The sequence below is a fragment of the Orcinus orca genome, chromosome 1, assembly GCF_937001465.1.
Source record: "Orcinus orca chromosome 1, mOrcOrc1.1, whole genome shotgun sequence".
NCBI lineage: Eukaryota > Metazoa > Chordata > Mammalia > Artiodactyla > Delphinidae > Orcinus > Orcinus orca.
The window spans coordinates 54,552,974-54,570,772 of record NC_064559.1 but is presented as its reverse complement, the minus strand read 5'-3'; the positions used below and the strand labels follow the sequence as shown (position 1 = coordinate 54,570,772).

The 17,799-nt window shown below is 41.5% G+C and overlaps 1 protein-coding gene and 1 long non-coding RNA gene across 2 annotated transcripts in view; one reads left to right on the top strand and one right to left on the bottom strand.

The window, feature by feature from the left end:
* Positions 1 to 17,799, top strand: part of PAPPA2 (pappalysin 2) — a 314,606-nt gene that overhangs the window by 54,204 nt on the left and 242,603 nt on the right. Inside the window, exon 3 of the mRNA XM_049715361.1 lies at positions 7,231 to 8,302. Coding sequence (XP_049571318.1) covers positions 7,231 to 8,302 — 1,072 coding nt within the window. The remainder of the gene's footprint in view (positions 1 to 7,230; positions 8,303 to 17,799) is intronic.
* LOC125965659 (uncharacterized) overlaps positions 1 to 17,799 on the bottom strand; it is a 248,133-nt gene that overhangs the window by 127,450 nt on the left and 102,884 nt on the right. The gene's annotated exons all lie outside the window — the stretch shown is intronic.

Below are 17,799 nucleotides of genomic sequence, written 5' to 3'. Positions count from 1 at the left end.
ATTACATCTTTCATGGATCATGTCTTGGTGTTATATCTAAAAAGGCATCATCATACTGAAGGTCATGTACGTTTTCTTTCCTGTGTTATCCTCTACAAGTTTTGTAGTTTTGCATTTTACAGTTAGGTCAGTGATCCATTTTGAGTTAATTTTGGTGAAGAATATAAGATCTGTGTCTATATTATTCTTTTGTTTGTTTTATATGGGGATATCTGGTTGTTCCAGCACCATTTGTTGAAGAGACTGTCTTTGCTCCATTATGCTTCTTTTGCTCCTGGCCAAAGATAAATTGATTATATTTATGGGCTCTCTATTCTGTTCCATTGATCTATTTGTCTACTCTTTCACCAATACCACAATATCTTGATTACTGTAGCTTTATAGTAAGTCTCAAAGTCACACTTACCCCTTTTTAATTATAAAAAATCAGATGACCAGCAAAGCAGCCACATCTACTTTAATAGTCAGGGGGCGAAGGAGACACGTGGTGGCTTGTATCTGCTTTCCTTTTGGGTCTTTCTAGTGGTGGCACTGGCTCAGACTAGCTCACCAGAGCCAATTGTACACTTCTCTTCCCAACTCCATGTTCAGGGACATCAGTAAATTAAAATTGGCCATTGTTGGAATATTTACACCACAGAAATTAGCAAATGCCAACAATCAGTGTTTGTTTGTTTGGTTTTATCCCTTCAGAGAACCAGTTGTTAAACATTCATCTGCATAACACTGATTTTGTATCTAATTTGTTCTTCCCTTTGATAGTTCATCATCAAATTCCTTCTAGTCATCACAGGTAATGCTTATTAATCACTTTGTATGAGTTAGACACTGTGCTAAGATCCTTCACATGTGTTCTTTAATTCTCACAACAATGTCATGAGGTAGGTCTGTGATCTCAGCTTCTGGTTGAGGGATGCTGAAGAGAAGACCAGTGGTGGACAGATTTTTATTTTACAGGTACAATTTGCAAGTGAGTAAACTGAGGTTCAGCAAGATGATGTAATTTTTCTGAGGTCACACAGCATGTTAAGTGGTAGACTGGAGACTGTAGCTTCTGGCTGACTCATGCTTGTAACCACCATGCACTATGGTCTTCCCCAGCATAGAAAACTGTTCTGGGCTCAGAATCATGACACGTTGGCTCTAGTGTACTGTACGCGCCCAGACTGACACCTGCCCTCTCAGAACCTCAGTGTCCTCATCTATATAATAAGGCTGGTGATGATACTCATCTGCCTAGCTCACAGGACGGCTTTACCATTTAAGTGATAGTTACAGCAGATTGCTTTGGAAAGCTTAAGTACTGTATAAATGGGAGATATCATTGCATGATAAGAAGTGAAGGAAAAAAATATTAACCAAAAGAATACTACATCACAGTTAAGAAGATTCAGCTAAAGTGGATATTTTATATAAATGCAGGTTCTATGAAATATTACAGTAAATGTTTCTGGGTGAAATGGCAGGACCTTTGATCTGGGAATGCCTGAACTTACCTCTTGAAATTCTTTGGCTTTGGGTCTCCCTAACCTTCCCAGACACTCTGATTAGTAATCAAGGTGACCTTAGTTTCATGGGCAGATTTGATTGGAACTAAGTTATTAAGAAGGTAGTCTAGTGCTGGAAAGTTGACATTTAGTAACTTCAGGGAGAATTTTTGCCTTATTATGTCCATGTTTTAATAAAGGTTTGTTTTTTTGTGGTTTTTTTTGCTGTTCACATAGCTATTTATACTTCCAACTGTCAGCATATTTCATTGTAGTTGTTTATTTAAGGTTTATTTTCTTGACTATACTGAACTCCTGATGATGTCAAATAACCGTATGATTATTACAGAAATCCCAAGCACCAAGTACTGAGATCGGCGACTAGTATTGCTGCATAAATATCTATCCAGCAAGTGCATGGGTGAACTAACTACATGGAACTCTCGTGGTGTTCATGTATATCTTATGCCACAGTTGTCCATCTGTAAGCTTTGAAAAATTTCCTAATTGCAGTTGGAGCTAGTGTGTGAGGCAAGGTCAACCACGTGGTGTTTCATGCTAGAGTTCATCTGTGTGCTCTTAGGATATCAGAGGCATTTGGCAGCAGTAGGAAAGCCTCAAGGTATTCCCTAACTTACACAGTCCAAGCCCCTTACTGTGTTATACAAGGCCTACCTTGACATGTTTCACCTTTGGTGCTCTCCATCCTGCCACTGTGTGGAATGATTTGTAATTCTTTAGCCTGACCAATTCTAACACGCTCTTGAAGAGTAGGTTTGGGTCTCATCCCCTCAGAAAATCATCTCTGAACTATGGGTTGTGATTAGGTTTTGTTTTCACTCACCTATGTATTTCTTTTTTTTGGTTTGTTTGTGTTTTTTTGTTGTTTGTTTTTGTTTGTTTTTTTGCGGTACACGGGCCTCTCACCGTTGTGGCCTCTCCCGTCGCGGAGCACAGGCTCTGGACGCGCAGGCTCAGCGGCCATGGCTCACAGGCCCAGCCGCTCTGCGGCATGTGGGATCCTCCCGGATCGGGGCACGAACCCGTGTCCCCTGCATCGGCAGGCGGACTCTCAACCACTGCACCACCAGGGAAGCCCTCACCTATGTATTTCTTGATGTTAGTTCTGATATTATATTAAAATTACTTCCTATGTTGCCTATTCTCCCATGAGACTATAACTCCTCAAGTGCAAAGACTACCTTTTCTTCCAAAGCTGAGAAGAGTGTGTACATCTGGCATGAATGAGATGTTCAGCAAATATTTGAGGAACTGAAATGACTAATTCCAAGTGGAATTTCTTTTTCTAGGAAGAGCAAGACAGTGAGATGAAATGTGAACCCTTCAAGGCTTAGTGGGGTGACAGCACTTCAAGTGGCCAAGCATGATCCTCTTCCCACCAGCTAAGGGTGAAGCAGAGAGCTTCCAGGTTACGGGTTCAATGTTGGGGCTAAGTCTGTGTTTGTCTGAGCACAGACTGCAATTCTAGTTTAACTGCAGTCTGGTTTATTCAATCTCAAGGGAGAAGAGAATCAGATAATTTTCCATTCAATACCCTACAGATTGGAGGAACAGATTTTAACCAGTACAGACTATAAGAATGTAGAAGATGCAGGGGGTAGAAACATTTATTTACTCTGTCCTTGTAAATTTTGAAAATCCCCACAAGGACGCACTCATGATCTCATGGAAGAGGTTGAGGTGGCTGGCAGTGATTCTCAGGGAGATGTAAGCATACTGTGCTTCAATGCCACAATTTCCTCTCTTGGAATAATAGATCTTTTAGCGGGAGCAGGGGACATTTATTTCCATTTCAGTAGTCTTAAATGTGAGTTGTATTATAGATAATAAAAAGCCCCAATTAATTATGAATCCTAGACAATCCATTAACCATATTCTCTAACAGCATCATATCTGTGCACTTATTCATAACAGGCTCCTGTTTCTTTTAACTGCCTTTCATTCCACTAGTTTTCTGAATTAATGAGCAAGAACGTATGGTTACGTAGAGACCTCAGACAGACCTAAAATGCTCTATCTGATATGATCTTTAAACCAATAGTTTAAAACAAATGGTTTAAAAGAATTTCAGATGCGATTTCCACTTTCATGTCTGACAACTTATTGATAACAATTTTTCTAATTCCTTTCCACTGGTTGGAAAAATTAAGATTCCCAACTTCTGTCTTCTGCATTTCCATCCACTGAACAGCAGTCAGAAGCTTGAATTGTTTTGTTTGTTTTTTAAAATTTATTTATTTTATTTTTGGCTGCGTTGGGTCTTCATTGCTGCACGCAGGCTTTCTCTAGTTGTGGAGAGCAGGGGCTACTCTTCGTTGCCGTGCGCGAGCTTCTCATTGCGGTGGTTTCTCATATTGTGGAGCATGGGCTCTAGGCACGTGGGCTTCAGTAGATGTGACGTGCGGGCTCCATAGTTGTGGCTCGTGGGCTCTAGAGCGCAGGCTCAGTAGTTGTGGCGCATGGGCTTAGTTGCTCCGCGGCATGTGGGATCTTCCCAGACCAGGGCTCGAACCTGGGTCCCCTGCATTGGCAGGCGGATTCTTAACCACTGTGCCATCAGGAAAGCCCTTGATTTGTTTTTAAAATATAGAATAACAGCAGCTCTCAACATGTTTTCACAAGAATCTGTATTTGTGTAAGTTCCACTTGTGATTCTGATCCACGGCTAGTGTTGATGACATTGGTTTCTTAGTTCGTTTGGTTTGCTATAACAAATATACAACAGACTGGGTGTCTTAAATAGAAGAAATTTATTTTTCACTGTTCTGGAGGCTAGGAAAGATAAAGGCACCAGCAGATCTGGTGTCTGGAGAGAACCTTTTTCTTGGTTGGCAGATGGCTGTCTGTCTTCTTGTATCCTCACATGGTGGGGAGCAGAGAGAGAAGCTAGCTTTCTTCTTAAAAGGACACTAATCCCATCATGAGGGCACCACCTGCATAACCTAATCACCTCCTGAAGGCCCTATCTCCAAATATCTTCACATTAGAGAGCAGGGTTCCTGCAAATGAACTTTGGGAAGACATAAATGTTCAGTCCACAGTAATCGGGTTGGAAAATTGTATTTGTTAAATATGTTTTTTTTTTCTTTCCTTCTCTGGAATGAGTGCAAGGCAGTGCTTCAACAATTATTTACTCTCTTCTATAGATGAAGTATGAGCAGTGGTAATACAGCAAATAGAATGCAGTTATCTAGGTACCTAGTGAGGTTTCACATATGCTGCTGTGACATCTTATTAAATTAGAGAGTAAAGAATCATTACTTTCATAATCATTCAAAAAGTAATACTTCTATATACTTTCTACAACTCCCAACTAAAATTGGCTATTTTAATGCTCTTGGCCAATAAATCCTCTTTAATATAATTACTAAAATTTAGATTAATCAGAACTAGACTAGTATGAAAAGAAAATTCCATCTTCTGTGTAGTGTCTCAAGAAGTTAGAAATAACATTTTAGACACACTATAATTTTAATAGCTTCCTATGAGCTAAATAAGTAGAAACAATTATTTTGTTGCTACTAGAAGTTCTAAGGACAATAAGTTAATGTGTTCAAAATTGCAGTTAGATGCTGGCAGGTAACAAGCTAATTATCTAGTAATTTATAAGTCAAGCCTAATAATTTATACCACAACTCATATACACCTGTATATGCAACAAATATGAAATAGCCTCCTCCTCAATTCTTCCTCTTAAAAACCAGCTGATTTGGCTTCCCTGGTGGCGCAGTTGTTGAGAATCTGCCTGCTAATGCAGGGGACACGGGTTTGAGCACTGGTCTGGGAAGATCCCACATGCCGCGGAGCAACTAGGCCTGTGAGCCACAACTACTGAGCCTGTGCGTCTGGAGCCTGTGCTCCGCAACAAGAGAGGCCACGATAGTGAGAGCCCCGCGCACCGCGATGTAGAGTGGCCCCCGCTTGCCACAACTAGAGAAAGACCTCGCACAAAAATGAAGACCCAACACAGCCAAAAATTAATTAATTAATTAATTAATTTAAAAAAACAGCTGATATTTACTAGTTGAGAAGTTAGTAACTCCATGGTTCTGATATTAAATATTGCAGCACATTTCTTCATAGTTTAGTGGATGGACATAATTAAGGCTAAATATACTTATGAAAATAAGTGAACCACGGAGAAACTATGAAGCAGGAAACTTATTACTGATCTCACTAGGTTTGTCTGCTTTTTTGAAAATCTACCCAGTACAAGAATTTGTAAAGCAGTAATTGTTACATCCCTTTACCATACAGACCTCAATGTAAGAATAAACAAAAAACCCCAAACAATACTAGAACATCACCATTGTATTATACCTAGTCATCACCAGTACTTGGAAGTCTAATTGTTAGAATTGCTAGATTGGGGATGAGTTGCTTTTGTTAAAAAGAACATTTTATTTTTTAAATCACAAGTTATTGATTTATGTTAGAAACAGAAGAGAAGATAATCTATCATTTATGAAGAACATAGCTACTTTTAAGACACTTGCCTGCAATTAGAATGGGAGGACTCATGGCTTTAAAATCCAAACTGTCCATAGAGTGGTACTCTTTGAGTGGATTATATAGGAGCTCAGGTAAATAAGTAAAACTGTTGGCTGAGGGAGGCTGGGGAAGAATAACTCTTGGTTTTAGCTTCAGGTATCTATCTAAAGGCCAGCCGACTTTTCTAACATTCTTTCATTAGTTAAAGCAGTATTTACTAAGCATTTCCTGTGTGAATGTACTGCCTCTATGTAAATTACAATTGAAAGCTGCTGTTGAGACCCTGCCTATATAGTATAAGAGGGACCGGGAGGATGGTGGGTTCATAACTGCAGATGGATTGCTGGGAACATTCAAGGCCTCCAAATGGCCTTCAGTCTTCCTATTTCATCTGTGATCCTGTTACATCTGATTACTTCTTCCTGCTGCCAACTTGTTAGTGACATACTTATGTACAGGAATTCCTTCCTTTGTTTATGGGACTTAATAGTGCTGGGCCTCCTATGAGCAAGGTGGTAAGTAAGGTAGCACGTGGTGAGGAGCTTCGTTTACCTGGGAAAGTTCCACTTCTGTACTCTGGTGGGCGTTACTGGTTATAAAACAATCATTCTTATAATTTGACTAGTTTTTTTCAGTCTAGGACCATGGGGCAATGTCATTTTGCTTACTCTGGGGAACAGCTGTTCACTATGGATGGGTATCCTTGCCCTTGGGCACTAGAGGGAATAACATGTCTGGGATGTTACAGTCTTCTCCTTATTTTCCCCACAAGAATCATCATTTCAATATTCAATAGAGAAAAATGACCTTTTGAAGGGGTAGGAGATTACTAACTTTTGTAAAAACCATGAAGGCCCTCATGACTTCTGAGGAAGTGGAAAGAGTGGGAAGTCATGGACACAGAGTCACCCTGAGGAACGTTTGTGACAGAGTGGTGAGGATGGTTTTCACTTGCATTAGACATCCCCTTACAACTTCCATTTTAGTTATTTAAAAACACCAGAATGCTTTAAATTGGATGGAATCTCAAGTTAAGTTCCTTTTGGGGAAAGATGTTGCCAGAACAGCCTGATATGGGGTACTGGACAGGCAGCTTAGGTGGAGAATCTGTATCACTTATTTTTTTCCCATTAAAAACCTACATTCTTGCTATTTATATGGGTTTTCTTCTCCCTTTCTCCGTCCCCTTTGTATCTGGTATTTCTCCCCTCGACTCTTCCTTCTTTCCCAGGTGTGTTTGATAACTGCTCCCACACTATCAGTGACAAGGGCTGGGCCCTGGGGATCCGCTCAGGGAAGGATGTGGGAAGGCGAGATGCTCGCTTCTTCTTCTCTCTTCGCACTGACCGCGTGAAGAAAGCCACCATTATGATGGGTCACGGTCGCTATCAACCAGGCAAGTGGACGCACGTGGCAGCCACTTACGATGGACGGCGCATGGCCCTGTATGTCGATGGCACTCAGGTGGCTAGTAGTCCAGATCAGTCCGGTCCCCTGAACAGTCCCTTCATGGCATCTTGTCGCTCTTTGTTCCTGGGTGGGGATAGCTCCGAGGACGGGCACCATTTCCGTGGACACCTGGGCACACTGGTCTTCTGGTCGACGGCCCTGCCACAAAGCCACCTCCAGCACAGTCCTCAGCAGCCAAGCGAGGTGGAGGATTTGACCACCCTGCTACTGACAGCCAGTTTTGAGCCCCTGGAAGAACAGTGGGCCCCCTTTAGAGATGGGAAGTACCCACGGCTTGAGGTTCTCCAGGGCTTTGAGCCGGAGCCTGAGATTCTGTCACCTTTGCAGCCCCCGCTCTGTGGGCAAACAGCTTGTGACAACGTGGAACTGATTTCCCAGTACAGCTGGCACTGGCCCCTTCGGGGAGAGAAGGTGATCCGCTACCAGGTAGTAAACATCTGCGACGACGAGGGCCTGAACCCCACCGTAAGTGAGGAGCAGATCCGTCGGCAGCATGAAGTGCTCAATGAAGCCTTTAGCCGCTACAACATCAGCTGGCAGCTGCACATCCACCAGGTCCACAACTCCACCCTGCGCCACCGTGTTGTGCTCGTGAACTGTGAGCCCAGCAAGATTGGCAATGACCACTGTGACCCTGAGTGTGAGCACCCACTCACAGGCTACGACGGGGGCGACTGCCGCCTGCAGGGCCGGTGCTACTCCTGGAATCGCAGGGATGGGATCTGCCACGTGGAGTGCAACAATATGCTGAACGACTTTGATGATGGTGACTGCTGTGACCCGGAGGGGGCTGACGTGCACAAGACCTGCTTCGACCCTGACTCACCTAGGAGGTAAGGGACTGGGGCTTGGGGTATCTGGCTTGTAGGGTACATTCCTAACATCGTTTTATCCTTTTGGCTTCTGGAGACAAAAGAGTGTTCACACAGCCCCCAAATAAAACATTCATCTACTCCACCAGATATTATTGAACTTCCATGAAGTACCAGGTGTTGTGTTGGGTGATTAGGAACACAGAGATGATTAAGACGAGACACAGCCCTCACAACTCACTTTCTGTGGAGCAGACAGCTGTGTACGTGGTGTGAAATGCACACGCACCAGGTGCTTAAGACACAGGAAAGCTGAACAACTTCGTCTATCAGAGGAAGCCAGGGCAACTTCACAGACAGCAAACAAGGTATATGTCGATAGAAACCAATCAGCACCAGTTATACACGAGCATTCCTTTTATAGTCTTAGGTTTCCAGCAAAGTAACAGGAATTCATGAAGAGGCCCATGTGCGAAGCAGTTCGAGCAGTTCAGCAGCTTTATGAACATAAGACATTCTACATCTAACCAGAAGTCTCCTTTAGATGACTGGAGGCTTCCTCTTTTGCCCCATTAAATTCCATTCTCCACACAGCATCTGGAAAGATCCTATGTAAAAGGTAAATTGGATCCTGTCACTCCCCTTCTTAGTTTTTTTCCCACTGTTCTTAGAATAAAATCCAAACTCCCCTCCTGTCTCCTGCATCACAACCTGACCCCTGCCTTCCTCTCTAGCTTCCTCCCCTGCTCTCCCCACCCACACTGTACAGCCTCACTGTGACTGTTCTGTTCCACTGAACAGATCCGAACTTGTTCCTGCCCCAGGGCTTTGCACTATCTGTTTCATCTTCTTGGAATCCTCTTTTCCTTGGTCTTCCCTTGGTGAGTTTTCTGTCGTCATTCCAAAATCTACTTAAATGTCACCTTCTGGAGAGGCCTTTCCTGATCTCCCAAGTTGACTAGTCAATCGCTATTCTGTCAACTAATTTAAATTCTCTCTATAACACATCACTTCTGATGTTTTTCTTGTGTATTTGTTTATTTGTCTTTCCCTGGCTTGGAATATCAGCTCTATGTGACCAGAACACTTGTTACATTCCCAGTGCCTAGAACAGCGGCTGAGACATAGTTGCTTATTTCATGTTTATTTTAATGAATAAATGGATCTGATGTGTCATCTGTTGTGAGACAGAAGCCAATAGGAGGATTTCCATTTGATGGTTGATGCAGGAGTTGGGGAATGTTAGAGGGAGGTAAGAAAGGAGAGAGGTGGGTGGTAAACTTAGTAATTTGTGTATGTGGGAAAGGGTTCCCCATTTATAACTGGTACCTTTGTACGAATTATAAAAAGGCCCACACCTGAGGTAGGGTGTAGTGTTGGTGGGAGGTGGGAGGACTAGATCTCAGCTTCCACCCAATACCTGAATGGCTGCCTTTGTGGGTTTTGGCCATGATTTGTGTGGTAATTCATGGTCTTGTGTGTGGTCAGTCCTCTTGGTGCCCCTGTGCATGGGCGGTTAGCACCAATGAATAGGTTCACCTGTAGCTCAGATGTCTGACATCAAGGATCGAGTGTAAGATTTGCAGTCAGGGGACGAAGTTGAGTTCCAGAGTCCTTGCTACTTAACCAGCTATGTAAGTTGCGCAAGTCACTTTTGTAAACCCAGATGTCTTGTCTGTAAAATGAGGGTGATTGCAGTAATACTTTGCATTACCTATATCTTTGGGTTATTTTTGGGAAACAAATGAAATAAGGTACAGGAAAGTGCTTGGTAACTCTAAAGTTTTCAAAGTACAGAAACAGTTCTAAACTAACGTTAGTTATTATCATTATTAGAACTGACAGATGGGAAGCCTTTGTTTACATAATAATACCCAGGGAACTGATCACATTACCAGAAATATTTGCATAAGAAAGATTCTGTTTGGGTTTGGTTTTTAGATTTTGATAACCTTAAGCAGAAGCTAAACCTCACTAACAACGTTTGCCAACTCTTAGGAGCTCCAGAGAACTCTCCAGGGAAATCTGGCTTGTTCTCATTTGTCTACTAGCTCATTACAACAACCCACTGCCTTGACTGAGTGAGCTGTCTTTCAAGGTACCCAGGCATCACTCTCCTTAGAGTGGCCCCTTGTGTCTCTAAATACTTACTGCCACTGCCCTCATCCGGGTGTTTATAACTTATTCCCCTTACCACTTCAGAGTTGCCATGGTAACTTATCCTTTTCTATCTGTAGACCCAGACACGTTTCAAACTTTCTTACCCCTACATGCAAAACTCACTTTGTGGAATAAAAGGAACTAGTCATACTTTTTTGACAGTTGAAAACATTTAAATAAAAAATAAACGCTCCTGGTTAAAATATCAAATTGTACCAAAAGGCAATTTTACCAAATTGTACCAAAAGGAAGAATGACAATCCCCTGCCTAACTCTTCCTCATCCTTCTCCGCTCTCTAGCCTCTCTCCCATATTTAATTATTTTACTTGCCTCTTTTGGTAATAACCTCCATGTACATATATCCACATATTATATTTATATCACTTGATTCATCAGTTTTATTTTATTTTTTTTTAATTATTATTATTTGGAGGGGGCTGTGCCGTTTGGCTTGCAGGATCTTAATTCCCTGACCAGGGATCAAACCCGCATCCTCAGCAGTGAAAGTGTGGAGTCCTAACCACTGAACCACCAGTGGTTAGGACTGATTCATCAATTTTAAACATTATGCATAACTTGCTCTTATTACAAAGATGAGACTTTTACTTTGTCTCCTCCCTCTCCTCTGCATTTTTCTAATATAGTAATTTTACTATTTTTGGTTGAGTCAGATATATATATTTACAACATTATGACTGTAGAATCTTTTTCTTTTGGTTGCAGAACAGAGTTTTATTCTTTTACTGTATTTCCTTTCTGGCATAGCTCCCCCACTCTCCCATACACATACACCCTCCCCCTTGAGTCTCTATTTCCTCCCTCCCTCCCTCCCTTCTTTTATCTTCCTTCCTTCCTTCTTTTTTGATATCTTCAATCATTTTCAAATGCTTTATCATATTAGCTAATCTATAGAATGTGTCTTTTTTTTTTTTTTTAAACACTCCTCTGGAGCTCTCCCTTCAAGTTTATTCCATTTTTTTCTCTCCTCTTCTGACTTGACCAGTTATCTTTAGTTCTGCTTCACAGTTGTCATCCTGGAATTTCTCTTCACTGCTTTTGTGAGGGGGAATTGGAGTCACTATGTCTTGAATTTTATGAACCTCTCTTAATTTACAACCTCATTTTACTGGAAAACATCCTTAAGTAACTTTCTAAGAAAGGATGTTTTAGGTAACTTTTTCAGAAAAGCATTTCTCAAAATGTTTTTATTTTGCCTTTACCCCAAACTGATAGTTTGTCCTGGTGTAAAATTTTGGGTTGGAAAACATTTTCTCTTAAATTTTTGAAGAGATTCGTTAGTTGCCTCTGTGTTTTAGAGGTGAATTTTTTTCCTATTAAAAATCGTTTTTGAATTTTAGCCTTGTTACTTTAGGGATTTTATGATAATTTCTTTTTAAGTGTTGGCCTTTTATTCTTCTTTTGTTGATATTCAGTGGTCCTTTCAATTTGGACACATGCCCCTTACCTCTGGCAAATTTTCTGAAGTTATTACTTTGATATTTCTTAATTCTCTGATCTCTTTTTCCTCTCTGAAATGCCTGAGGATTTATTTCCTGAACTTATTCTCTGTCTTTTTTCTCACTTATATTCTATCTCTTTGTTATTTTGTTCTATATTTTGGAGATTTCCTTGAGTTTATCTTCCAACTCTTCTATTGAATTTTTTAAAATTTTAGCAGTCATATATTTAAGACTTTACTCTTTGATTTTCTATATTAGTCTATTTTTATTTTAAGGATGCACCCTTTTTTGAGGCTAAAAATAAGATGAATTCTGAATTTTTTCCCTGTGTACTATATCTGATTCATCTATAGTCAACTTTTATTTTTCCTTTTTTTTTTCTCTTAATTCTTATCTGTCTTTCATGCTGGTGGATTTTCTCAGATGTCTAGTGCTTATTCACAATAGGAAACACACTTTCATATCTCTACTCTTATGATTTAAAAAAGGATATTTATCTATGAATTTCCTCTTTTAGAGGGAGAAATCTGAAGGCAGACTGTAGTGGAAAGGATAGGTTTTCTTTTTCCCAATTCCCTTATACTTATTTCATGTACAGACCTTTTATTCATACTCCATCTTCTCTGCCTTGTATTTCTTGTGCTGAATTTTTATTATTAAAAACATTGACTGTTTTACATAACTCTTATTGGCAAGAACCATATTTTGAAAAAATTATTTATCAAGTTCCTGTGATGTGGCAGACACAGTAAGCTAAACAAAGGGACAGATATAAAGAATACATAGACTAAGTGTGAATACCTTAGTGGAGGGATTTAGTAATTTTATCTAAATACCTGGGTTGAAATCCAGTCTGAGGCACTAAAAGCAGAACATAGAGTATAGACTGCTTTTCTGCGCCATGGCTTAGACTGTTGGAAAGGACTTTGGATTCATAGAGGTGTAGATCTCTGGATTTCTCTGAGGGCCTGTGACTTGGTAGAGTTGGTGGTTGTGTCTGAACTAAATTACCCATATCTAGCAGCCCTATTATTACAATTAAATCACAGTGCTCAAGTTCACAATTCCTTTATTTTGTGACGCTAAAGAGACCCAACTCCAACAAATTTTTCCAGACATTTTTTGAGGAGCAGAGCGTGCCAGGCAGAGAGTCCCTCTACTCAGGAGGTCACTCTTTAGTAAGGGGTGGTTGGGAAGTGGGGGACACACCTACAGATAGATTACTAACGTGCAAGTACAGTGATTGCTTTATGAACAATCCTTCCTGTTTCTCAAATCCTGCTCAATGTTCCCTCTTCCCCCACCCCCAGCAAGAAACCAGAAATGTAGCCCAAAGGAGTTCCTCTCCCAAAAGCTCTGACAGGAGGAGAGAGCCTGAGGAATACAGCACCAAACATCTGTAACCCAGATGGGCCTATCAAAGGGAGAGTATTTATCAGACTTGGGGCTGGTCAGAAGGAGATATGAATTATAGATACATTACCCAGCCAGTTGAACAGAATTACCAAGATAGAGAAACTTGGCTTGTGGAAAGGGAAGGCTACATACGCCAGAGGTATGTTTGTACATAGTAGCTGCCCTAAGAGAGGGTCTACAATTGCTGGGGGAAAGAAGGGCTTGAAAGTTCGCTTTTGTAAAATCACAAATGTCATTGGCTACTCCCTATGATGCATCCCAGGAAGCCAAGCCGAGGGAATCTCTATGCCCCAAGGGAAACGCAGCTTCCCTAATCTTTGCAGGCTTCAGCCTCTTTTTGGTCATGACTTGTTTCTGTTGTTTTTCTCTCTAAAATTATGTCTCAGAGATGAAGGGCTCTTTGCTGCTGAATCTACTTTCCATCCCTTACTCTTTCTCTCCTTTTCACATCAGAGTTGAGCTTGGTAGCCAACCAAACCTAGAGCACTGTGTTTACCTCTTTGCTTTGGTTTCTGTGTGTCAGATTTCATCACTCTGTTATCACGTGGAGAAAAATCACCAAATAAAAACAAATGGCTGAGGGGAGTTCCCTGGTGGTCCAGTGGTTAGGACTCTGAGCTCTCACTGCCAAAGGCCCGGGTTCAATCCCACACGCTGCTCGGTGAGCCCCCTCCCCCCTGCCCCCCCAAACAACAACAAACAAATGGCTGAGAACAGTTTAAGTGAGAGTCATTAACCACCTAGTGTCGCCATGCTGTGAAGCAGACAGTGGGATCAAGGCAATGCCATGCATTTGTTTTCTGATGCCTGTGGTGGGCTGAAGTCTCTGTGTCTTAGTGCCTCACTGTCTCTTCTCTGCCTCCTTTCCTGAGTTTTGATGGTGGGGAGTTTGAGAGCAGAAGAACTGCCGTATATAGCAATGCTAGAGCATGGTCTACTTCCCTCTAAAAGGGACCTCAAGAGGGTGGGCTGGGAGGTGCCCTGCAGAAACATGGCACAGAGTGGTGTCTGCAGTTGTACACTATAGGATATGTATCTATGGGACAGGAGGACAGTTGCATGTGACATTCAAGGGAACAGGTGGAGAAATTGCTGCTGCACGGACCTGGATGCTCTGGATTAGCTCTGCTTTGCTCACCCACCCTCTGTGGCTGTTTGAGCCAAAGGAATGGTTGGGCTGGGCCCCTGCAGTGGCAGATCTGTTAAACATCAGCCCAGCTTCATTATAGGTTTCTTTTGAAGTTGGGATTCAAAGTTCCCTGCAGCCAAAAAAAACATGCATGGGGAAAATAAGTGTAAGGGGTAGAAGAAGGCAGAGAAAAAAGAAATGGAGAAGAAACTTTAAAACTGAACAGCAAGAAAACATCTAAATCCCTCCACTAAAATGCACAGGCTGTGCAAACTCTAAAGAGACAAGTCTCACCTCATTCTCATTTTATCTGGCAAAGGGAATAGGAGAGAAGACATAAGAATACCTTCTGGTAAGCTCAGAAAGTTTACTAACAAATAGAAATGTCTCTTGGTTGTTTTTCTACGGGCCAATTTCTCCATAGTTTCAATAGATACAATTCTATAGAGTAAGTGAAATCCACAATTTTTCTGTTCATCTGGCTGGCTCAGTGAACTTTTCTCCCCAGGTAAGTGGGGAGAGGTTGTTTTTCTCCTTTTCATGGCTATTTTCTAGGCAAATAGGCACACTTGTGAGAGAGCCCTGTGGTATGTCTGGGTTAAAAATATTTCGTCTTAGAAAATTTTTAGGAGAGACCCTGGTCTCCAAACACATTCAGTTCAAGATACTTGGGTATTTTCCTAGGAGCTGGGGTTCTGGCTTTGGTACCCTGGCCAGATGCCAGTCTGTCTCGGAGGATCTCACTTAGGGATCTTTTCCTAGAATTTAAGCCTAGGAATCTGAAAGACAGCTGCACACTTACACATGTTTTCCTTTTTTTTTCTCTAGGAACACTGCTTGCATATTACTTTAGTGACTGAATGAAAGTCACAGAGAAGTAGGTTGGGGAGTGTATGGAACATGTAGTTAGTCTGGGCCATCACGGGTTATTCTGAAGATTTGTTTCATCAGAGCGTCATCCCCTGGAGGAAGATGTTGACCCATTAATTTTCTGAACCCCAGTGCATCTCTCACTTCTCACCAGGAGCTCTATCTGTGGCTGTGGACCGGATTTTCCTAGCCTGATGCTTGGCTGACTCCTACTTATCCTTCAAGTTCAGTTAGAATGTCACTTCCTCTTTCCTGGTAACATTCCTTGGTCCTCAAGTAGGGATTATCTGTCTCATTTGTATCACTTCTTATCTCCCTACTGCCATCACTCTGCTCTGATCCCATTGTCTCTCACCTGTGTTATTACAATAGCCTCCTAACGGGTCTCCCCACTTTTGCTCTTGCACCACCCCGCAGTCTGTTTTTAACAGAGCAGCCAGAGTAACCCTATTAGAGTATACTTCAGACCAAGTGATTCCTCTGCCTGGAATTCTCCAGCAGCTTCCCCGCTCAGTCAGAGTCAAAGCCAATAGTATTGCTATAACCAACAGGGCCCTACCTAATCTGGCATCAGTTATTTCTGTGGCCTCGTCTCCCACCATGCTCTCCCTTGTTTACTCCATTCCAGCCACACTGGCCTTCTCATTGTCCCTTAGCTTGGCAGACATATTCCTGCTGCATAAATGTTTCAGTGGCTTTTCATCCTGCTGGAATGTGCATCCTCCAGATTCCTACATGGCTAGTGCTCCCTCTTCCTTCCAGTCTTTTTTCAGAGTCACCTTCTAGTGAAGGCTTCTCTGGTGACCTCACCTAAAATCCCAACTCCTCTGACTCTTCATGGTTTCTTCTCCGTTTTACTTCTCTTTTTGGAATTTGTCACCAACATGCTATGTATTTAAAATTTTTGCTTAACGTCCATATTCTCCACTAGGATATAAGTTCCATTAGAGAGGGGGTTTTTGTATGTTTGAGTTACTATTTTACCCTAGCACTTAGAACAACAAATACTAAGAGTGTTCAATAAATAATTGTTGAATAAAGGAATGTTCTTACCCTAGTATAGTGATTGGCAGACTATGGCCTGTGGACCAAATTTGCCTCACCACTTGTTTTTGTAAATTAAATTTTATTAGAATGCAGTGACATGCATTTACTTACATATTGTCTATGGCTGCTTTCATGTGGTAGAGTTGTATAGTTATAATTGAAACTGTGTGGCCCACAAAACCTAAAATATTTGCTATTTGGCCTTTTACAGAAAAAGTTTGCCCACTCCTTCTTGAGTACAGATTTACCATATAGTATTGTAATTACCCGTTGTTATCTGTCTCTTGTACAAGACTTTAGGCTCTTCGTTCATAGTTCTTGTAACATAGGAAGTGCTCAATTGATATTTAAAAAATGAATGGAAAATAAATGACATGGGGGAAATGACAGTGTTGGGCAAGGGTTTGGGAAGGGTAGAATGTGCTACTCTGTATTGAAGAAAGAAGGATATTCAGAATCTACACTCTAGTAATCCTTCCTACTGGCCCCCTTACTATTGTAGGATTGCCATATTCAGAACTAAGTAAAGTAACTAAAGATACCCATGAAAGTGTGAATATGTTAGCTGAGGAGGGAAAGGCTGTAAACCGTTTTACTCATTATCTCATTATTTGAGTGGCTGAGCTCCCAGATGGCTCTGAAACTATGAAACACAGAGCAAATTTTGATAATCAGAGAAATAGTCAACTATAGTAGCCGGGAAGTAAGATGAATCCTCATTAGCTGGGGAGACAGTGATTGAGAGAAAGAGCAGACCCCGCAAAGTGGGTACAGGGCCCTTCAATGAGAAGGGCCTCTTTGAGGTGATGTCACAGATTAGCCAATATTCTTACCAAACATTTTAGTTAGGCTTTTGTGGTTGTAGAGAACAGAAACTCACTCAAGTTAACTAAAAAAAAAAAAAAAAAATTATTATACAATTACATATGGGCTGGAAGTGGAGCTAGAAGGCTGCTAGGGACTAAGGCAGGTTTCACACTTCATTTCTCTCAAAGGCTGCAGGGTTCTCTACATCTTAGTGCACCTGCACCATTCATATCTTGTTCCCAATTTGCTATATTACTCATAGTTCCCATTCTCTAATAGCCTTAGTTTAAAACTAGACTCAGCTTTCTGTGGCTCCTGCTTTATTTCATTGAATCTTCTGTTAAGATTCACATCCAATTGCTAATTGCCTCAGTCTTGCAGAATCTTGGTTCATATTCTGGAGACAATTAATGTGTATTGGCCCAATTCATCTTTACACGTCAGGCTAGAAATCATAGGTTTCTGGCCAGCCTTGAATTTAATCAACTGTGGCCAAAAGAACAGGATGGCAGGGAGGGCTCCTCAGGGTTCCAAGGCAACATCTCTCGGCTGGTGCCAACACTCTGGGTAGAGCAAACTGGCTTTTCATCTTTACTTCTTGGAGACTCCTGACATACATAATTTCTTA